The 24337-nt window shown below is 37.1% G+C and overlaps 3 protein-coding genes across 4 annotated transcripts; 2 read left to right on the top strand and 1 right to left on the bottom strand.

The window, feature by feature from the left end:
* The first annotated feature begins 2711 nt into the window (after window positions 1–2711).
* On the top strand, window positions 2712–14141 carry LOC126368366 (protein expanded). Its single transcript, XM_050012294.1, has 4 exons — window positions 2712–2958; window positions 8725–8976; window positions 9917–9996; window positions 10091–14141. Exons 2-4 carry the CDS (start codon window positions 8754–8756, stop codon window positions 13598–13600), a joined length of 3813 nt encoding a protein of 1270 aa, XP_049868251.1. The 5' UTR covers window positions 2712–2958; window positions 8725–8753; the 3' UTR covers window positions 13601–14141.
* On the bottom strand, window positions 14016–18025 carry LOC126368398 (uncharacterized). Of its 2 annotated transcripts, XM_050012367.1 has the most exons (4): window positions 17645–18025; window positions 17274–17300; window positions 16534–16670; window positions 14016–16147 (listed from the first exon to the last, which is right to left on the bottom strand). In XM_050012367.1, the coding sequence occupies exons 1-4, from the start codon at window positions 17859–17861 to the stop codon at window positions 14633–14635; spliced, it is 1896 nt and encodes a 631-aa protein (XP_049868324.1). In that variant the 5' UTR covers window positions 17862–18025; the 3' UTR covers window positions 14016–14632. The 2 variants fall into 2 exon arrangements, with proteins under 2 accessions (XP_049868324.1, XP_049868325.1); XM_050012368.1 differs by lacking the exon at window positions 17274–17300 and having other exon boundaries at window positions 17645–18024.
* An 892-nt stretch (window positions 18026–18917) lies between these two features.
* On the top strand, window positions 18918–24248 carry LOC126368396 (carnitine O-palmitoyltransferase 2, mitochondrial). The gene is made up of 8 exons (XM_050012365.1): window positions 18918–19649; window positions 19907–20085; window positions 20421–20691; window positions 21075–21265; window positions 21944–22113; window positions 22235–22348; window positions 22643–22944; window positions 23315–24248. The coding sequence occupies exons 1-8, from the start codon at window positions 19039–19041 to the stop codon at window positions 23439–23441; spliced, it is 1965 nt and encodes a 654-aa protein (XP_049868322.1). The 5' UTR covers window positions 18918–19038; the 3' UTR covers window positions 23442–24248.
* The last annotated feature ends 89 nt before the right edge of the window (window positions 24249–24337 follow it).

Here is a 24337-nt window from a genome sequence, read left to right as displayed (position 1 = left end):
TATTTTCAAGAATGAAACATGGCAGATTATCGTTGAAGTGTTTAGAAGCATTTATCGACGAATTCCGTTAAACTTCCGAGTTTACGAAACATTAGTCGTTGTGAAAGGAAATAACTACCTAGGACATGTTTATTTGTCTACATGATATCTGAATTACTGATCTCGAGTCAAATAGTTAAATCGGTTAAACAGGGGTCCATTATATGTATTAAGTACCTACCTATTGCCTACCTTTTACCTATAAACTCTTTTTATTTTATTTTTATTTTTTTATTGCAACTGTGTTGTCTTCCCTGCTCCAACGGTTTCTAAACGTCGAATATTGTACTATGTTCTAACAACAGTCGGCTCGGGGTAGGTAGGTATGCATGAAGTTATCATACTTCACGTACAGTCATGCATGAGTAATATCATGTCAATTTAACATTTAATGAGACTTACGGTTTAATTTATTAAAAAAGTTAATGTGACATGGTATCAGTGTGTATACGTATTAGTACTCGTGACCGTACCTAATGTGTTCTGGCGGAGAATGTCATTAGGTACTTATTATGCCACTAAAGGTCTTCGTCACTGATCACTCTTGCCTTAGAACGTTCGAATTTTGGCGCTGACGTAGAGTCTAGTCTCCCGATAGTATTTCTAAAACCTATGTTTTAGCAACACGCCCCTCCACCTCAAAAAGATTTTAGACACATAAGTTTCTTTTGGCCCCTTATTTCCGTATGTTAGAGACATGGTGAAACGTTTAGTGTTACGAATACAGTAACAAAATCAGGAGTTGACGAAATTTTGAAAGTGCTATCATAGAATAAGGAATAATACTACGTGTGCTACGTGTGTACTTTACTTTCGTATCTCTCTCTCTCTATTTAAGAGCTGCGCTCTTGTCGGTAGAGTAATCGCCATTCCTCTCTTCTTCCCGCCAAAACCTTCACCTCCCGATACGACACGACCTGCACCTTCTCTTTTATTTGTTTCATAAATGTTATCCTAGGTCTATCCCTTCCTCTCTTCCCTTCAATTTTTCCTTCTATAATGTTTGTTATAAATGAATCGTGTCGTATCAGGTGGCCAATCACATTTCCTCTCCGGTTCTCTATAGTCTTCAATATGGTTCTCTTTTCTTCATCTCTTTCCAGCACTTTTTCATTTGACACCATTTCAGTCCAGCTTATATCCTCCATCCTTCCCCAACACCACATCTCAAACGCTTCCAACCTCTCTCTGTCTCTCTGTGTCATAGTCCACGTTGCACTTCCATAGAGTGCAATGCTTTCGTATAGGTAACGATAATGTGTTTAAGATGAAAACCCGCGAATAAGTACCTACCTATCTTTACTTAGGTACCTAGTATAGGTATTCTTAAAAACCTAAATGCTTTACAGTCAACATGTCTTGATCATGGTGATTTATTCGATACCTATATGCCGCATGCCACGTAGGTACATACGTTTACAAATTCAAAGCACAGTAGGTAGGTACCTACGTAATATTTTTGGCCAACTACGTCAAAGAAAAAAGAAGTGTTATGTGTTTGACTGCTAAGTATCCACCATTTGTATGTTTTTTCCCAAGGCTATCGTGTTAAATGAAAGGGCACAAGTTAATTTCAAATACTTATGTAGGAACATTATCATATCTAAATAGAGCACGATTTTTCCGGAAGAGGTAGTTTTTAGTGATTTTTTCTAGAAATTCCATTTAATCGCTTGCCTTGGCAACTTGGTGATCAAGAATCTCCTCTGCGTCTTGTGGTTTTGTGGAATTTCTGTTTAATCGTAAGTAACTAATTATAAGTTTATGTACCCCATCATCTCCCTAGCATTATCCCGTTTTTTCACGGGGTTCGCTTACCTAACGTGAAGGCTTGACAGGTCCGGTTTTTTTCAGAAGCGACTGTCTGATAAGTTTACGTAGGTACCTACCTATCTAAAAAGAGCGTGCGTGAAGGTCGTAAAACCTGAGGGTCTGCTCACCCCTTAGGGCTTACGGGGCCTTATATATGATTTTATGCATATATTTATCTACTTATTTAGTAAAGCACCAAAATCATCATGCCAACTTTTCTCAAATCTGCCGCAAGTTATAATAATACAAACGATATTCCTGTATGTTAACTTTTTGATTAATTTCCCTATTATAAATAAGTAGTAAGTAGATATTTGAAAGACTCCTGTTTCCCATGTCATAATTATACAAATATGGTACCGGTTTTTATAACAGCCCAGCAGAGTTATACCCACACCCAGAAGCTGAAGGCATGCGGTTAAAATTATATAACTACACCCTGCTTTTTGGCCCTGCCTCTCTGTGACTAAAAATATTCAACGTTTCAGCAGTCTTAACTGGTAGGAAAGTACCTACGTAAGTAAAATACAATCATGAAATCAATATGTTTCCAGTCAGTAGGTATATCTATTACCTATAGTCAAGATGCATGAAACTAATACTTTTTTCATGCAAATCGCTTCATAATCGGGTGAATGATGATTGTTTTGAACTACATAGATATCAAGTTAACTGTACGGCAAACAAAAGATTAGAGGTGCTCATAGCCGGGTCACCGGGGCCTCGGAGCGTTTGGAAATTGTATTTATTTTAATGGGCAGAGGTTGACCGCGCGCATTCCGTCCGCGCGACGCCGTCGAGTCGCGTACCTACGGAGGCTCCAGCCTACAGCGGGCCTCGGCTGGTACCCGCGCGCCACTATCTTGCCGCATTCCACAGAGCCGAAGTCGCGGCGCGCCCCGCGCGTGCCTTCGCCGGCCGACCCACGCGCCCGCTTCGCCTCAGTCGTTCCAGTGCGCGCATGGAGCTTGTGCGCCTCGGCGTCGTCCGCCGTACCGTTTTACTCACGAGATCGCGGACCACAGTGAAGTGAAGTGCCAATGGATGCGGTTTACTTCGGATATTAGTGTGTTTTGCGTACAGCAACATTGGATTTGTCTATTCATGGTGAGTGTAGTGGATGTCGACGACGCCGTGGACGGCCACAGTGGATGCGCGCGCTTTCACGATGCGGCCACTTTCATTTCATACGCATAGCTCGAATTCCGCGCGCCTGCGCCGACCGCGCTGCGGCCGCTGACCCTGCGCCTGCGCGCCCTTCCTCTAGAGCACCACCTCACTCCACAGCCGAGCTCTCCAACCAGCCAGCGATGCTGGCGTGTATCGCTCGTAGAATGCATGATATTCTGGTATTGAATCACATTTCTATATGCTTACATGGCATATACGAGAGACTACAAGCAGTATTCTCAATCAAATAACTTTCAACTTAAAGCAAGGTATCTTTGAAAGATGCGTAGGTATATTGCTGCATACTCAAAATATATAATTAGACTTATGTATCACGTTGAGTATGTAAACAAGCGGATATATTTTGGTTTATCTACTCTTGTAGAGGATACAAATGCAGTGCTAATATTTTGATAACTAAGAAGGAAACTTTAGGAATTCACCGTTTTTAAGAATACTGAGACAGGCCCAAATTCCAATTAAATAAATATATTAAGCATGTGAAAAAACATACGTCTTAGGTACATACATTGTACGCATTATAAAATAGGTATACAACTTTATGCGCGTTCTATATTAAGTAGACTATGCACTTATTTCCTGACACGTGGTTTACGTCTTTTTATACCATTTAGTGCAGTTATAAGGATTTTACTATCTACGTCGGATATGTATTAACAACACATCAGCCTTTCGAACCAAAGTTACCAATTTTAAAATATCGCAGCATCGGAAATCTTTATTTAGAAACCATGAATCTATAATCAAAGGAAACAAGTAGGTACCTAAGCTGGTATGACCATTAGGTAATAAAAAGCTAAATTGTCATCAAATGTAATCAATAAATATGCTGACATTGACTGAATTGTATTGAACGACGACGAACCACTGTCTGCTAAATGTACCTTACATACAGGGTGTTAGTGACATCGTAACGAATACTCAGGGGGATGATTCAGACCATGATTCTGAGTTAATATCAGGTGGAATTTTTCGTCGCAAAATTCATGATTTTTTTTCAGTTTTTTAAAATTATTTTCAATTCTATACTTTTGCGATAGAAAATTCCACTTGATATTAACTCAAAATAATCAGCTGAATCATCCCCCTCAGTATTCGTTACGATGTCACTTACACCCCGCACAAGTACATACAGTAGCCATACAAGTAGGTATAGGTGTTAGTGACACCGTAACGAATACTGAGGGGGATGGTTCAGACCATGATTCTGAGTCGATATCAAGTGGAATTTCCTGTCGGAGAAGTCATGAAAATTTTAGAGCTTATTTAAATTATTTTCCGTTCCATACTTTTGCAACGGAAAATTCCACTTGATATCAACTCAGAATCATGGCCTGAATCATCCCTCAAAGTTTTCGTTACGATGTCACTAACACCCTGTATAAAATACCTAACTGAAGTAATGTCAAAATGTCGAATAGTCGCACATGTTTATTATTTCAGTGTGTTCGACAATAAACTATTTCATTATATTGTCGTTTGATATACAAAATCAGGCATCAATATAACGTGATCCTCCAATCAATGTTATGCACCTACCTATGAGATAATGTGTCACGTCTCATTCTAAGCCTCTCCTATTTAATCAGAGGGACTATCTGTCTGTATCTGACAGAATGGTCTTATACAATCCAGTAGGTATAAAGAAAAAGGTATCTGTTGCAATCTCAATAAAGAGAATTATTTTAAATCTTTTTACTACAGAGGGTTTTATCAGAGCCTGATAATGCCACCCCCGATGTGAAACTTAGTACAAATGAATATTTATACATAAAAAAATCTGGAACTTAAGCTATCTTCCTCTTAAAGCAGAGTTAACTATTTTTTACAGAGCTTTTGCTTTTTCAGAAGTAGGATAAGCCAAAACGCTGTTAGGCTATCCCACCTCCTCAATTCCTGTACAATGTTTGTTGATATAATTGTATCTCTCGGACTCGTTCCGCACACACTCCTTCATCACGTGCTCAACATCTTCTATGATGCTACATTCTGAGTCTGAGCACCGTGGTACCCATTAAACGTCCAAACGTATTCCAAGGAATGTGTCCCGAGCGAAGCCTGAGAGATGTTACAATGCCCACTACTCATATTGGTCTACCCAAACCACGGATATTTGGAGATGTTGGGTCGTATTGTTTTAAACCAGTAAGTATGAAAGGTCAACTTAGGACTTAAAATTTAAAGTTTTTGAATTTGGCTTCTATAGGTACGTTTTGGATGAACCCTTCATCAGCTTCATTGACTCTAAATTTCAATCACCGATTGAATGTGTCAGGGATTTCAAATAAGCGTTTACGTGGCGAATCTCACATGAACATGATCGATAAAAGCACGTGGAGTGCTGTCATATCACTGATATTTCATTCAACTGTTTCCAAAACAATATCATTAATTTTAGTTTGGGAAAACCGTATCCATAAAATTTACATTATACTAATTGGCATGAATGCGTTAATTGCTAACATGTCAGGTAGATATAGGTAATTGCTGCATCCTGTTTATGACGTGCCAACACAGCGTTACAATGTATTAACTGTGAAGCGAACCATTTCGTGTCTCACTAGACAGTCATTTCCGTCGTAATTTCCGATTACCATGTAATCATTTCATGTATGAGACAGGAATCCACATTCCAGTGATTCAAAAGTTCATTATATTTCCTCCTTTGTACCTTTTAAGGTTGACACGTTGCGGGGTAAACTGTAGACTGATTTTACAAATTAGGCTATGTACGTGTGCGCATCAGTGATTGATAAAGTAAATGATTCATTAGCTCGTAATAAGCAGCTACAACCGCGACCGCATTCCTTTGATAGCACACCGAGCGAGTAGGTAAATAAAGTGTATACCTACAGCGTATGTCATACCTACTTCGCGTTTGTAAATAACAAAATTACGGAGGCTAAATTCGTGAACATGCTTATTCAAGGCACTTACTATCGAAACGCTCATGTTATATCAAGTTTATTTTTAATATAAGCGTAAGTATATTTAATACAAATAATTCAGATATTTCGAAATTTACGCAGTCGTTAAAAGGCCTAATATTACCTACATTCATTTCTCAACTATAGGAATTGTTTTGATATAGCTAATCCTTTCACCTCATAGAGAAGGCATTTCACGGTCAATGAAGGACTGTCCAGGCTACGTTCCCCAAAAATAATATAGATGGTACTGTTTAACATTATACCTATTTTCTCATTACTCAAAATAATTATTCAAAAATACAATGTAATATTTGGATCGCATTATGCATAGAATTACGTTTATAGCTATATTTCTGCTCTTTATTTTGATCAGGATAATAATGAGTGGAAGATGTAATTCTGCCTGAGTGTAATAAAAAGGGTCATCACTTATACAAGATAGATAAAAGATGCATATGTCTGTTATACATGAAATTAGAAGGTTAAACCAAGGAAAATCTTTGCAGCGCCATCTATTGTTTTTGAGAATCGTGGCCTGGAAAATCCCTCATCACAACTTGAAATCGTGCGACTGAGGAAAATAACTGAAATAACTTTAATCATTATTAAGAACCATCTAGGTATGACGTCAATATCTACCACGGACTTAATAAGTAGGTAGACCGCATTTGTACAGGTATGCTGCAGAATGATGAAACTAAAAATAAATTTGGGTAGATACTTTACCTACCTAAGTACCTATAACTGCCTATAAATATAATTGTCCAAAAAGAAATAAGAGTAGATACAACAAATGAACCATAAACAACCTAGGTAGAATAAAATAAGGGAGAGGTCCCTTAAACCGCTTATCGTAGAAAACGTGAAAATGTGGATTTGGAAATCAATCGCCACTACCTATTTCTGTATGTATACACTGACATATGAAAAGGGTAGCATGAATAAATTGTGGCAGAAGACAGTCCCAAATAAAACAGAATAAAAATATGGCCATGGAAGAGTTAAAATTACCGAACACTACACATGACGTCAGGAATGTAAATACCGTCAAAGTAAACAAAAATAATCGGTACCTATTTAACTAAGATATTGTAAGCTTAGTAAAAGGAACTAAACTCAATGAAACAGAATTTAAACCACTGCAATGTGTCGTAGTGAGAATAATGTTTTAATCTCAAGTATAGGTAGGCATTGTAAATGACTGCCGGCTGGTCTGAGACCAGAAAAAAAATTACTTCGAATTTTGGTTTGGACCATGCCTCATGGCTTAAGAATGTAACTCTAATTAGTCAACGTTCTCGCGATCCACCACGTAATTAAAAATCAGTCTCGGGCGCATGACAAATTCTAGCAGACCTATAACGTTGATAGATGGTTCTACTTAAAATGCCGCCCATTATCGTCCTGTCAATTCGTGAGTGTCAAAAGTGGTCGGCGGGATCTCAAAAAGTGGAGGCAAAGACGTCCATAGGTATGCGAGGACGCAAGATGCGGCTGGCGTAGGGGGAGGGGCGCTCGGCATCTGAAGGTCGTCCGCATTCCTCGCGTCGCCGTCCGCTGCTACCGCGCTTACGTAGCGCCCCCCGCGCCCCGCGCCGCCGCGCGACCGGTCCACCCCGCCCTCTGCGCCTGACCGCGCCGTCACAAACTATCGCGCATTTACTAAAACAAAAAACATGTTCTTATGGCTATCGAGCGCCGAGGAGCCGCAGAGGTACCGGCCGGGATGAAATTTATTCGCGTCTAGTTTTTTTGAACCTGATCTTGTGGTTCTACATTCCGATAAACGTAGCTGATAGGAATTAAACCTATTTATGGTTATGCTAGTATCGTATGGGTCTAACTTGAACCATCCGCTCGATGAAATTATCAAAATAAATTAATTTCTACTATTTCATAAACACCATTTTAATTGAAACATCTGCCACGTTATACAAACTCCTGAAAAACAAAACTAAATAGGCATACCTACCCATAAGAAAAATATAAAGCAATATAAATGGTAGCTCAACAATGTAGGACTCAAAGCCAGCAGGTAGCAAAAAGGAGACTGTCGAAAAAAAGGTTGTGGAATGCACAGATGGTGCAGATCCGGACATTCTTGAGCCGTGCATTCGATGCTATAGGAAGGCATACTTATAGCGGATGTGGTTTCAAGTACGAATAGTATTTTTTAACCAAAACGATTTGAGTATCACCATATAAAGCTATGACAAGTTTTAAATTATAGACAGTCAAAATGCGATGCAAGTATACAGTCATATTTAAAAAAACGTTTTATAGTGTCTTGCAGATTATTCAAAGACATTTTCAGGCTGGAACAACACAGGCAGGTAATATGTATATGATTTTAGGTTGCCGATAGAGCTCATTAGCAAATATGGTTATGTACATACTCATTACATACATTACATACTCATTTTGTTGAAAGTATTTAGGTTGTAAGAATACAAAAGTACTGTTACCCACCACATATTGAATCAAGTAGAGACACCCTTGTTTCCTAAACCACGTGTGTTTAATAGAAAAAGAGTTAGGATAACGGGGGAAAGAGATGTGTTAAAAAACTTAAAAACTGATTACAACGATGAAATGGATTGCTTCAATCATGTTGCAGTTATCAGTAAAACTGACGTAAAGAAAACTACTGGAGTTTCATTGTATTTTAGTCATATTTTCCAAATAAAGGAGAAATAGAATATTGATATTGTAACAAACGAACCTAAATAGAAACGTTTTGATGTTGTTGCAGGGCGAGTAACAGTGATCTCGAGATGCGACATGCGTGCTCTGTGTTCGGTTCGCGGGCCGCTGGGCGGAGAGTCGCGCGCGCTCGGCGCGGGCGCTCGCCTCTTATCCCTGCGGATGCCGGGCCTGGCTCAGCCGCTCCACTTCGTCGTCGAAGCCAAGGCGAAGGTCAAAGAACTGAAGGCCTTGGCCAACGCTCATACTCAACTACAGGGCATGACCGATACGGACCTCTTCGGATTAGCTGTTATGCAAAGTAAGTGCTCTTATTGCAGATTCATTTTGTTTTGAGGACTTACAGAAAGAAAAATGAGTATGAATTGAATGATTGCCTCTGGCATTTTAACCCGTAGAGAAAACTTAGTGACTCAAAATATAAGTTTACTCTCGATGGCATCCGTCACTGTTTGAGCACGTGATACTAATTTCTGTACATGAATTAGTAAATAAATTCCAATTCACTTGAATAGAGCCTTCAGAGTTGAAGTTTTAATCCGTCACGTTGCTGAAAATAATTTAATAATTGAGTAGATATTGTTATGTTGAATACCTAAGCAGGTATTTTGTTTTATACACGTACATGGCTTTAACGACATGTTAAGTTTGCGGCCACGCGGTTACTCTCGCTGTCAAGATGAGTGCATTCCAATCTATAATCCTTTAACACTAACGTTTAAGTATCCCATCCAAGTACATAGCCATGAGATAGACTGTCTGCCAGTGTGTTTTGGAATAAAATTGGCGTACAGATAGAGGCGGATATAAGATATTTTCCAGAGCCGACGGACTTAAGAGTGCTTACTTACTGCGATAACCGAAATAAACGCTGACGAAGTCGCGAAAAGCTAATATAAAATAAAATAGGTATTTACTTGTGCCCACCTTCCAGATCGTAAGCATTCTGCCAACCTACGCAAACAAAAGGTGTTGAGTAATCAATGTTCTATATTTGTAACTATCTAAATCACAATGTACGTACATTCAGCGTGTCGTATGAACAATAAACCGTATGTTTGGTGAGTTTACTATTAGGTATGCAGGTATTATCTCTTCAAACACGGCAATAGGCTCGTTCAACGATTGTGAATGTTTAAAAATATAACTAGGATTAGAATACTCGTAACACCGCGCACTTAACGATTTTAATATTAACGTATTTGAAAGTGTCGTAACTCACGTATCGTTTTTATTTTCAGATGGCGAATACTTATTTGTTGATTTGGACAGCAAGCTATCTAAATATGCGCCAAAGAGCTGGAGATCGTCTCATACCCATGTAAGATTCTGTTTATATAATATGTACGTAAAGTTTTACTTTATAAAGATCCGTAACAAAAAATCTAAATATTATTATGTTTTCTTGTTTACAGGGTCTCGATGCAAATGGAAAGCCTCTCCTCGAATTGCACTTGGTCGTGCAGTTTCACGTTGAGAGCCCCCTACTTTTGCACGACGACGTCGGACGCCATTTGTACTTCCTGCAGTTGCGACACAATGTGCGTACCAGGGACATTTTACCCGCAGAAGTGCTATTACTCCTGACTGGACTAGCTCTACAGGCAGATTATGGAGACGCAGAGACTTACGAAGACCGAGACTACTTCAAAGTAGATGATTATGCGTCCGCGTCGCTCACCGGTGACTGGGTCGCTGCGGCCATGCGGGCCTGCCATCGCGAGCACCGCGGCCTCTCCAAAGTAGATGCGGAAACGAGATTCATTCGCGAAGTATGCCTCCTGCCCGACACGATCAACTCACACAGATACCGATTGAAACAAACTAAAACAGAACCAGACCCTGGCACGATTTGGCTTCTTGTCACCGCCAAAGGTATCAAAATTTTACCAGATAACGGTCCAATTTCTACTTTTATATGGAGTTCAATTGGAAAATTAAGTTTTGATAGAAAGAAATTTGAAATAAGGACTGAAGAAGGAAAGATAACTTTGTACTCGTCGAGTGAAGAAAAATGTAAATATTTGTTTGCACTTTGTAAGGAAACGCATCAATTCTCGATGAAAATTGCACCAAAATTTAATGAAATTTTGAGAAAAGAAGAAGAAGAACGTAAAATTTGTTACGGTTACTCGAAGTCGTGCAACTTACAATATAATCCAAACAAAAGCGAACAAAGAATATCAGTTATTTCCTCTACAAGTTCAAACACAACGTCAGGCATTGTAAGCGACAAAGTTCAATCAGAAGATGAATTGGAAATTATGATAGACTCCCCACCGGCTCCTTCTACAGAAAGTCTGGCATTTGCTCATTTATTAGATTGCTCAAATTCGTATTTCATTCGACACGTCCCGCAAGAAAATCAGCGACTTAGTAAAACTTCTTCCTTACAGTTGCAAAAATCTAAAACACGAACTAGAAAGAGCAAGGAAGACATCGATAATATTCCTAAAAGTGACCCGTCTATTGATTTTGGTCAAAATTCAAGAAGTCAATTAGAAGAAACTACTTCTTTACCTGATCAAAGTATTACTGAAACATCAACAGAGAGTCCAGGATCAAACAAATTAAAATGTACGGGATCACAATGTTCGTCGTCCTGTAGTACAGTAATTATGGCACGAACTGGGTTGAGTACGTTAAGTCGGGCATCAGATGCCAGCAGCTTAGAATTAGGCTACAGTCATACAGCTCAAAACTCTATGCTAAGTGATAATAGTAATATGGGGATAGATGTTGGCTACTCTCAAGACACAGCGTCAGCATTATATGATGGTTTAGGCCAACCAGTAACAGTCGCTGCATCTAGTGAGACAAGTGGAGTTTATACTATGGGCAGTTCTGAATTAACTACGCGATCAAAGATTGATACATTATCTGACGGCAGTAGAACAGACTACGGCAGTTCACATTACGACAGTTATAAACCATCCAAAGAAAATGATCTTGCTGATTTTGACAGCGTCTCATCCATATTAAAAAATAAGTCGGAGAGAACTAGTCATACTGGTAGCGCGATGCGAATACAGAAACCATTGCCAGACACTGACTGTGTAGATGGATCTACCAAGTTTCTTAATAAAGAGCTCGACGACAAAGAAAATTTATTTCGAGAACGTGCTAACTCTAATGTCAGTGCTGTCTCATTTCATGGTGATGGAAGTGACCCAACTGATAACAAGCATAATTTACTTAGCGCTAGTGAATTAAGTGACTTGATAGTAGGAAGAGGAGTATATCCAAAAAGTCAATCGGTTAGTGATACTTTGGATTCTGTCTCAGATTATGTCAGGCTGCCATTACCCTTTTCGGGTGATAGTTATATTCAGGGCCACGAGGACACCGCTCCTTCCGATGACAACTACCCAGACAATTCATTCTTCGATCGACCACCGACGCCTCCGACTCGAACAGACAGCCGAAAAGTGTTAAATTTATCCCTACCCAATATACTAAACATAGACGAAAATGTGCCAATTATGCCGAAATTTCCAGATAAACCTCCGCCACCATATGAGTACAATCATAATACAGTGTCGTCCTATGTCTCCACACCGACAAAAGCTCCACCGGCATACCCCGGATCTCAAACGACATCTACAAATATAGCATCAAAACAATTGGGTGAAAAAGAAGAGGTTGCTGCAAGGGTAGTAACGTCTAAACCAATGATCACTATCCTCAAGGCTGAAGCAGGAGAGGTCAGCGCTTCAAGTGAAAGAACCTTCGCGAGTCCCATGGTTTTGGAACATCGGTTTCAGAAGTCAAAACGTCATCAAGCATCTAGTCGGCGAGCAGAAAGATCGAAATTAGCACAGGGTATAAGCAATAATCTTTCCCCGTCGCGAGATCTACCGCCACATTCAGTGGACACCAACGTGCTGGTAGCCATGATGAAGTTACCCCCGCCTCCACCACCGCCGCGCCGCACGCGCCTGCCACCTCCGCCACCAGTCACTCGTCTACCTCCGCCACCGCCACCTCACAATCCCATGTTTCACCAGCAACTCTACAGCGATGTAGACTACGTGTACTACCCACTACAGGATCCCGCAATATCACAACAGAACTACCTCGATCACAAGCTCACCGAAACGCGAATGACCAATATGCATAAAAGCAGTCTCCAATATCGAAGCACGCCATTCCTATCTACATCTATGTCGGTATCATCAGTTTACGGTTCGATACAGAATCTGTCGGATTCCTATGTTCAATTACCAGGAGCGCGTACTAGCTGGTATTCCCTAACAAGTAGGACGTCTCTGAGCAATCATTCCATAAACCTCGAACGACCGCAAATTCCCACGCGTATTCCAGAAATCTCAAATTTCTCAAGAACGAAATCGCACGAGAACATATTAAATTTAAAAGATCCACCCCCTGTTAAAATGAGGCGTATGCCACCCCCTCCGCCGCCCCCTTACGAGCATAAGAAGAAGCTGCCGAACCATCTTAGGGAGCTGAGGATCCCGAACCCTAGCTCTACCGTGAACGCCAGTGTTGTGCATAAAGTGAAAGATTCAAATTGTGATTTAGATATAAAAACTCTTAGAGAAAAAAGCAAGAATCTGGACTTGCCCCTTATAGCAGCTCTTTGTAATGATCGATCGCTGCTTAAACAAACTAAAGCATTCGGTGCTCCAAAGTTGAGTAAACAAACAGGTAGTGACTGTGAAAGTGATAGAAAGTGTGCAAAGTCTGTTCAAAACACCACCGATAATTTAGACTTTAAGATTAAACAAGATTATAATATTAAGAGAGAGGTGACAGGGTCCCAAAAAAAGATTTTAATTCGAAACCCTACAGATAAACTTCCAGCATTGCCAGATTCCGAAACCCACACACCTAGAGCAATGTCTAACACTTATGTAATGCATCCAAGTGTAGTTAAAACTAAGAAAATACAACCTAGCTCCTGACAAAAATTCAGATATGTTTACGACCATAATTTATTGTGAATCCTTCCAGTGCTATGAGCTTTCATCCGCCGACTTTAAAAGCCATAAATAAAGACTGAGATTGTCCTGAATGTTTTAGATGATTAGACTGGCTTTGTAATTGTTACTACAACATTCCATAGTCATACGTATACTGCTATCATAAATTAAAATTTCCATTCAGTCTTCGGGAAAATGTTTTATGTAACTAAGCGCAATGAATAACGAAATTATGCTATTACTTTGTATCACAATAAATTTTATTTAGCAAAAACTTTAAACGAAACTGATATTTTAATACTCGATGTTTTAACATAATATTACCTGGTGTATATAAATATTGTACAGAGATATCACGAAGTCATTGCAAAGTTATCGTAATTGAATAGAAATGTAATAATTTCAGCAAATATTTATTTTTGTTTACAATCATAATTTGTACATAATAATGTTAGACATACTAAGTACATAATATTTGTTCAAATGTGTACAAATGTATATTAAACTTTACTTAATTGTATAACATGTTTTTTACTACTATAAATATCATCTTTGGCTTAAACAAGGAACATAGATACTTAATTAAAGAAGAAAGTAAAAGAAGACTAGATAAGAATGAGAAAGCACTAGGAACAAATGAATAAAAATATAACAATAACTAGTAAGAACTACAGAATACTAAAAAAAATATACGATAATATAATTTGTAATCATAATAAAATGAAATATCCAACTTTGTAAGTACATTAATAAAAAAACAATAATAATAATAGATTAAATACGATACTTACTACGTTTTCAGATCAATAATAATATCTGACAGAGATTCTAATTCATATTTATTGAAGTAAATATATCTACAGCTATTACTTGCTTGATACGATTATAGACCCAAAGTCTTAAAGTTGTTTAAGTACAAAGAGCGTAACAAATTCAAAATCACATTTGATTTGTTGAGCATAAAGTCATTTACTTCAAATAAAAATAGTAAGTAGGTATATGTTGAGATTCTAATTACTTCTCCAACTTCAATATTATAGCAGAATTAGGAGGAAATGTTACCTTATCGAAGTACACCACTTGTCCGATTAAAGAGGTGTTCGTGCCAGCGACCACGGTCCCGCCGTAGAACATCGTCGACAAGTCAGTCGTGATGGCCTTGCTTCCAAGATTCCCCACAAACACGCAAGTGTTCCTCCGGGGATACCAGCGCTCTATCACAACTAAGTTCTCCTCAGTTTTACGTATTTCCATATTCTTCAACAGGTTGCCTTCCTTGTAAATAGCTCGTAAGTAAATCGTCGGTGTATTCAGTCTCAGTTCAGTGAAACCTCTTATAACAGCCAAGAATTGATATCTCGGTTCCAAAACTGATTTCGAATTCCAAGGAAGAATCAGGACATTGTTTTCGTTCTTATCTCCTGTAGCAAAAGTCATTGGTACCAAATTATGTATGTGCTCGTGTTCATGAAAATCTGCTTCTACTTCTTGTGGAGGTAGTCCACCTAATCCTATTTCATCGCCGTAAAATATGCTGATTGTACCAGGAAGTATAAATTCAAGAGCTGTCAGTGCCAAGGTATTGTTTACGTGTTTTGTTGATATTCTCTCGCTGTCGATATTCCCTATGTTCCAGTGTACCCATGGGTAATAAGGCTTAGACCAGAGGTCGCTGGTAATAACTTTATCAATACGATCCTTTAAACCACTTATACCCTCGTGCAAGTCCAAATGGACGTCAATAAGGTCAATTCTGGAAAGCAAAACGTTACGGGCGTCGCCTTTGGCTTTCTCATAAGTTTTCTCACTGGCGATAAATATCTTTCCATTCCCGATAACTTGCTTCCAGAGCTGTAGTGTTCGCCCGAAATTTGGGTCATCAACGTAATCTTCTAACTTCTTTAAATAAAAGCCGTCTACATTCTGAGCTCTTGCCCAAAAGGCTATAGCTGCAGATGTCTGATCAAAGTAACTTACTAATGTGTCGTTAGCAAGTAATATCGCATGAGTAGAATTTGAGCCGACAACAGGAGATGCCATAGACATTACTGGTATATCGAGAATCACCGACATGTTTCGATCATGAACAGCCGCCACAAGATTCTGAAAATCTTTGAGAACTCCAATACTCCTATCAATTTTCAATAAAGAGGTTACATTGTAATATTGTTCAGGGTAACTATGGGCTTCAAATATCGAATTCAGTCGCACAGCGGATGCACCGAGGCCGTGAATATAGTCAAGTTTTCTAATGAGACCTTTCAAGTCTCCTGTCCCGTCGTTATCAGAATCTTTGAAGCTAGCAGGGAATATCTCATAAAACACCTTTCCTTGGTACCATGGTAGATCAGGGTTGCACACTTTTGGTATAGTCACAACCATGCCGATGATAGCGGCAAGACAAGCTACTAAGCCAGATAATACCACCCAAAGTAAAACCTTTCTGATGATAGCCCAATTCCAGTTGACAAAGTTTGGCAGCTTTTTATTACTGAGATTTAGATTTCCATTTAGTTTACAATCTTGCACCTGTAAATATACAGAATTTTGTCGTGAATACTAAAAGCCAGTGTTGTTAACCAGGCTTAAGTGCCTGTTAATAAACATTTATTAGTACCACAAACAATTGGGTAAAAACTTGTGTGTCGTCGCATTCGTCACGTGTTTTATGAAAATGTCAATTGATGTTAATTGTTTAAAAACTACGCTATTTGCAGCGCGGGACTGATGTACACATAAAATAATGGACATTAAAATAATTTAGACTATTTCAGCTACAGTAGAATCTACCAGTATTATTGTGTTTTACCAGGGTTGGTGATTTGGTATATGCTTACACATAAGATATTTCAAGAAAACATATTGGGCAACTTATAGAAAGATATAGCACTATATATAAATGATATAGCCCTTACCTCCCCTATAATAAGGTCTCCATTCTTGCTAAGAGTCTGATAGTCCAGCATGCTGATGTTGTTGATCAGCTGAGCACTGACTGGGTCCTGTACCACAGAGTTGGAGTCACCTGATGAACTGGTGTCTCCTGACCTATCTGCAATAATTATTTCATCCTTATGATATTAAAGATAGCAATACCTAATCAGCAGTGGGACAATAATAATAAATTAAAGTAGAAATATTCATTATCCAAAAATAGAATGAAAGGAATGTCCTATAGATCATGCAAGGTAATGTGGATTAAGACTGGTCGGACTACAAAGAAATCTTTAATATTACTTTACCTATTAGTAATTTAAAATACAACATAGTGTGGCTACTACTAAGGAAAGATGTTTTATTGAAGTTAAGAGCTTCAACACACAAATTCACATTCACACAAATGATACAAAATAAAACAGCAACTGAACAATGGTTCAGTGGCTGTTTTATTACCTTCTTGTAATGACAAAAGTCTATCATGGAATGTTTCTGTTTTTGACTCATTTCTAGCTTTATTTTTTTTTATGAATAATTGAAGACAAATAAAATACTTGTTCATAGTAGTTGGCGAAATAGAAAAAAAAATCTGTATGTAATCAATAAAATTAAAAGTTAAATTAAATACTAATTATAAAATAACACAAAGTGAAGTTATACAGACTAATTGACTATACAACACATAGCAATAGGAAACTGTGCAAATTAAAACACATACAGTTTCTGAAGCCTCCACTAAAATTGTCTGAAAAAAATATTTTACATAAATGGGTTAGGAAATGAAAATTTACATAGTTACTTAATATAAAAATAATACCTATAATCCTGATCAAACATTACAGCCTTATTACAGCATTATTTATATTTCTTATTTACTGCAATTTACTCAATTACATTTAGTGTGTAAATAAAATTACAAGTACATAGGTACCTACAGACATTAACTCATGCATACAATCCCTAATGGGGTAGTCAGACAGAATCAGAAGTTGTCAAAACATCAGAAAACACTCAAAACTCACAATCACATATTGTATTTCGTCTTAAAATAATGAAAACTTATACCTATGAATATTATTTAGTATTTACCTGCGTTTTGCAAGTCGCCGATTATGGGTTCATCGTTCAAAGTCAAAAACGGCGCTTCTACGGCGTCTTCAGACAGAGGATGCTTAAAATCCAGTGGCGTAGGACTCGGAGTGGTCGGCAGCAAGAGGCACGTTGACGATTTCACACCGCGGAGGTAATCCAAGGTCTCCAGCTCAGAAGGACCATTATCAGTACTATTTTCAGGCAGATCATTCATTTTCACAAAGGTATTTTAATGGAAGAGATACCAAATATTAGTTCGCGTTATATTCATATCAAATATCATATAGATGCAAATGTGAATAGCCAATGAAACCAAATCTGTCTGAACTTGCTGGACTGAAAATTTAACTTCAACTTTATGGTTGTATGGCAACCGGTCGTCATAGACTGAAAATTTATTTGAAAGAAAAATATTATTTTCATGACATTGACATATTTTTTTTTTTTTTTTTTGTTTTGGTTTTCCCCGAAGGGTAAGGCAAAGGGAACTATGCCCATACAGCCATGTCTGACGTATTTTTTTTCTTGATGATTAATGAAATGATGAAAGGTGATGATGATGAAACCTAAGCCCCCACCCTCGGAGTAGACTCCTACTCCGATCCCCAAACGAATTAACTCAAAAGTCCGCATAAACTTTTGAGTTATGAAGCAGCTTCCCGGCACGAAGCGAAAATAGGCAGATACACTTTGTTCATTGAATACTCCAATATAATAACACTCGCGAATGTCTTCCGACTAACTTAATGCGATCATTAACCACAAAACACCACTTCGTATTAATTATTTAGATTACTCAATGAAGAAAGCAACTGTCCCGTTCCCGTTTCCCGCCGAAAAGCCACATTGACATATAATTTCTGAACGATTTTCTATTTTGCTTATCAATACTAAAACGCAAAAGCTTCAGATCATTCCGCCACGTCTGATGCATTTTTTATTGATTTTTTAACATTCATTTTGTTGCTTGCATGAATGTTCTTTTCCAAAAACTTACTTATAAGAAAACTTACTGTTAGCAACAAAAAGAAAATGAAGACAACCCATACTCATAATAATACATGGAAACCTGCCGCCCGCCGATGGCGCCGATTCGTTCAAAATATTTTAACTTTTTTGCTGATATTTTGGTGTTCTTGTAAACCGCATTTTATCGTGACGTTTAATTTGCTTTTTCTGTCTCTCTATGAACAAAACAAATCATCTCATCCTTTTCTTCAGCAATGACAGCTGACATAAAATCTACTGGAACACAGTTTAAAGTTCGCGAGTCGTCATAGTCATCGGCTTTGTACCAATTATATTATAATTATTATTTTTGTTTCTTTTTAGTTATATAGGTATTTTTGGTTTTAATTAGTTAATAAGTGAATCTAAATAATAGCTGAGACATGATTTCAGTAAACAAATTAGTGTCCAACAGTGCCTTGTTGAAGAATTTCTCTCAGAAAAGAAACTTTGCCAGCAAGTCGAAAAACATTAAAGATGTTAATTACCAATACCTGCAGAGGAGCAAAGTACCCACAATGCATTTCCAGAAGTCTTTACCACGGCTGCCTATACCGGAACTGCTCAAATCCGGGGAGCGATATTTAAATGCACTGCGACCTCTTTTAACTGCTAGCCAATATGAGGAAGCTCAGCGTAGAACTAACGACTTCATAGCTAAAGAGGGTAAAGTCCTACAAGAAAAATTAGTTGCTAAGGATAAGGCTAACAAGCATACTAGCTACATATCTGATTACTGGTTTGATTTATATTTGCGTGATCGTGTACCTTTGCCTATCAACTATAACCCATTGGTAGTTTTTCAAAATGACGTGAGGCCAGAGTATAACGACCAGCTGATCCGAGCCACGAATTTGTTGATCAGTGCGTCAAGGTTTATGCTGTCATTAAGAGAACAGATCTTGGAACCTGAAGTATACCATTTGAACCCAAAAAAAAGTAATACTCCACTGTTTAGAACGGTTACTGGTCTACTCCCTGAAGCTATATCCTGGTATGTACATGTTTTTGTTCTGTAGGTAAAGTTCATATCTTTATAATAAATGGTCTCTTGATAATACTGTTATCAGTTAAGCAATATAAACATTATAAAACAGATAAATAAGACTTAATTCAGATTTGACTGTTATATCCAACCTTATTACTAAGATTAATAAATACTGATAATTCAAATTAGTTTAATTTACCAATTATTACTTTTTTCATCATTGAAATATACATTTACCATATTGTTACTATTATTAATTTCAGGTATGGAGCATACTTATTCAAAGCATTCCCCCTAGACATGAGCCAGTTTGTTGGTCTATTCGGAGCCACCCGCATCCCTCTACTTACTAAAGACAAGATCTACAGAGATTCAAACAGCAAACACATCCTTGTGCAAAAAAATGGCAACTTTTATATTTTTGATGTCCTAGATGCTGATGGTAAGTTCATAATTTTAAAGTAAATTAAATTTAAATTTAAATAATATTAAAGTTGCTGATAAGAGGATACATAAAAATATAATTTTGTATAAAATATCATTAAATTTTGAAAATACTCCCCTCAGAAAATAATGTACCTACACTACTAAATTAAAATGTGACCTTTATAATAAATATTCTGTCTGTACATTGAATGCAAATCTGATCAAGTAAGCCTTTTAGTTAAATTGTTCAAAATGGAAATATAAATTAAATCTTTGATTTTATGAATTATACATATAAGGGTGCCCTCTGATGTAATAAAATAAATATATTGGCAAAATGCTTTCTTTCAGGCAACCTTCTGTCTCCAACAGAAATACTAGGGAACTTGAATAAGATTATGAATGACTCTGCACCAAAAGCTGAGTATCCATTAGGAATATTGACTTCACAGAATAGAGATGAATGGGCACAACAGCGAGCCCATTTGGAGGAGACGGGCAATAGGCAGGCTCTGCAGAAGATAGACTCGGCTATATTCAACCTGGTACTTGATGAGGAAGCTATTCATGAAGACAAACACAAGATTCTCAAACACTATCTTCATGGCGATGGCTTGAACAGGTAGAAAAGTTTACGAAGACAAAACAATTTTGGTAAACTTTGGTTACTTTAACTGATTTTTCTTGTTGCTTCACCTTCTTTTATATTGTAAATTAAATAACTTGATGAATAGATTCAACAGAAGTCTCAATAAATAAGTGCAATAGTGCACATGTGTATGCATTTTTATTATGCATGTTTCATGTTTGTGAAACTATGTGTGTTGTTTTCAAACTTATATATAACCAGAGAGAGGGCTACTTCCCTTTTCCCCAAAAGAATGCCATGCACAGTTAGAAAAATATTAATCAAATATGTTGCATACTTATGTTAATATGAACCTTTAAAGAAAATCCAGCTTTTCTGTGGTCTAAACTGATTAACAACACATAATATAATTCCAGATGGTTTGACAAATCATTCAGTTTGATTGTAACACGCGACGGCGTCTCCGGGATAAACTTCGAGCACTCCTGGGGCGACGGCGTGGCTGTGCTCCGATTCTTCCAGGACATATATGCTGAAACCACTAAAAAACCCTTCATTCATCCTGATAGCAAACCGGCTGATAGTAATATCAGTGTCGACAGATTGGGTAATTTTTACTACATACTTACTGTCTATTTACTGTACCCGCAATGGAGCAGTGTGGTGGGGTATGTATGCTCCATACCCCCTCCGGTTGATTGAGGGGAGGCCTGAGCCCAGCAGTGGTACATATATAGGCTGTTTATGTATGTATGTACACAATTCCAGTCTGCCAATTAACACCCGCTAAGACAAATTGTCCTGTTTTGCCTTCATCAAATGATTGATATTTCATTGAAAATTTTATAGAAAAGTACAATTCATAAATATGAATCTTTGAAATTTTGGAGTTTGTAGGTATCAAAATCATAGTCAGAAGAATGATTTTGATGCTTAAACCTGCTTTTCTTCTGGTACAATACAGACAGACAGACTACTTCTCGATAATATTAATATTTTTTGAAAATCGAATGTTATGGAACACTGAATGTACATTAGTTTTATCTAGTTAGATTAGCGAAGTAGTAGTAGACTGTAGAATAGCAATGAAATTACGATTTTCATTCATATTGTTTTCTTTTGTATTGGTCAGTAGAGAAGAGTGAATTCTCAAAATTTGCTGTACCTCCCAAAGGAACATGGAGATAATATAGTAAATAAAAAGTAAGCGCTTGTAATAATTAATTTGCTTTATTTTTGACTCACAAGTTTTTAGTATTAACATATGGAAATTCACTATTTTCAGAGTTTAAACTGGATGATAAATCGAAACAATTTGTTGATAAAGCGAAGAAAGAGTATAAGGATTGGTATGAATCTCTGAGCATTGACTATATTCTGTATGAAGGACTTACTAAAGAGGCGTGCAAGAAGTTTAAAGTTAGCCCAGACTGCATCATGCAGCTTGGTTTCCAGGTATGCAGACTACATGTGACATTTTCTTGAACATTCTTTGTTGAGTTGGTGTTGGTTGGTTTAATATGTATATCCAAATTGATAATCAAGGCATCTTTAATACAATTATTTATAATTTCAGGCTGCATACCATTTGCTCCATGGAAATTATGTTGGGACCTACGAATCCTGCAGCACCTCGGCATTTAAACATGGCCGTACGGAAACTATGAGACCTTGTACCGATAGAACAAAGGTTAGCAAACTTTATAATGGTGTAAATTTCCTATTTTTTGTAACACAAAGTAGTAGTACTAAGTGTTGTCTGTACAAAAACTTTTAAAATACCGTATAATAAAATAAAAAGTAATATACTTTTTAATATTTTTATTTGACTTTTAAAGAAATTGTTATTTACAAAATAAAAGAGATATAGAATAAGTAAAATATTGCTGTACATTTTTTAAACTGGATAAAATGTTCACAATACGGACCTCCAGTGGATCATTCAAAGTAAAAATCGAAAAGATAATTTCTATATTATTTTCAGGCTTTCTGTGACGGACTTCACAACCACAAAGCATCAAAAGATGAACTTCGAGCCATCATGCAGGAGTGTTCTACATACCACTCCGAACTTGTGAAGGAAGCCGCGATGGGTCAAGGGTTCGACCGCCACTTATTCGCCCTGATGAAAATGGCCGAAGACAATAACCTGCCTAGGCCTGAAATTTTCGACTCACATGAATATAAGTTTTTAAATAAATCTATTTTGAGTACGAGTACGCTGTCTTCGCCAAGCGTGCTGGCTGGTGGCTTCGGACCCGTCGTTAAAGAAGGGTTTGGAATTGGGTAAGGTCACGATTTGTGCACAAACAATTTTATTCTTCTACACGTAAATCTTTTGCAGAGTATTTTTCTTAAGTTATAAAATTTAAAATACCATAATATCAAATGTCTTACAATTATATCATTGTCTATAAGCATCATAACGTGTCTTATGCTTATCACTAAAAAGTAGCACAACACATGTCTGCAGGCAGGCACAGGAACTGTCGCTACATAGAATTTAGGTTTATGTATAGATGCGACGCAAAATCATAATATATTGGTTTCTGAATTTATATCACAAAACTTACAAAACACCTTTATATTTTTTGCAGCATTTTGTAGTAAATACTTACACGTGATTGTTTTATAAAACAACCCTTTTTTATTTCAGATATTCGGCATTTGCTGATAAGTTGGGTGCTGCGGTGTCTGCCTACAAGTCGCACAATGACAGTTCGCAATTTATAGAAGCTCTTCACAAATCATTCATCGACATCACTAAAGTATTGTCTGGGTGATCATTAATTACATAAACTAGGTAAATTCTTAAAAAAAATGTCACGTGTTTTGTGCGATACTTAAAAAGCTTAATAGTATGTATATTCAAGTAAGTTACGTATATTACACACAACTTATACTGGAGTGGGTAACCGAAAATTGTGAGAACATTGTAAAAGAATTTATCTTTAGTAATTAGTTCTGGTTTTTAATTCGGTTGTAATTTCATTAGTAGATAATAAGTGCATCTTACAAATGTACCATATTTTAGTCTTACAGTAGCTTCAACGTCCAACATCTATGTCGAACTTTCTAGAGCATGCTCCTATTTAACAACAAAGGCGATATGGTTTTATTGATACAAAACGAGCATAATACAGTCGAGCTCCATTTCCCAACAAAAGGGAACTATCTCGCGGAGAATATAATAGATCGTTGCTATACCTACACTTTATGCGCTGTGAATATATCCACATGTCGTTTGTAGGTTTAAAGTTTAAACACTTAACAGATCATAAGAAATGCTTAATGACTAATTTTGGAAAATCTAGTGCCTTAAAACATTATTTATGATATGATAAACTAGAAACTAAAGTTTCTGCATTTATACACTTACGGCCTTACAAATAAAAGAGATAGGAGGTAGGTATATATTTTTCATAAAAATATTTATTGTTTACTTTTTTAAGAGAAACCAATATTATGTTTGAAAGTTTTCTAGTTTTATAAACATTTAAGTGCAGTAATTGTATACAAATTTAAACCTATTTGAAGCAAAGCTATATATACTTATCTAAAATGTTTAATAAAATATTACTGTTATCAGACGTGGACTATAATTTGTGTATCCCTTTTACTAGGTAAGTACTCAAAACCTACATTTATTTAATACAGACATGTCGATAACTAACATGCA

The sequence above is a fragment of the Pectinophora gossypiella genome, chromosome 7 (assembly GCF_024362695.1).
Source record: "Pectinophora gossypiella chromosome 7, ilPecGoss1.1, whole genome shotgun sequence".
In the NCBI taxonomy this organism is placed as follows: Eukaryota; Metazoa; Arthropoda; class Insecta; order Lepidoptera; family Gelechiidae; genus Pectinophora; species Pectinophora gossypiella.
This window is presented reverse-complemented; position numbering and strand designations above follow the sequence as displayed.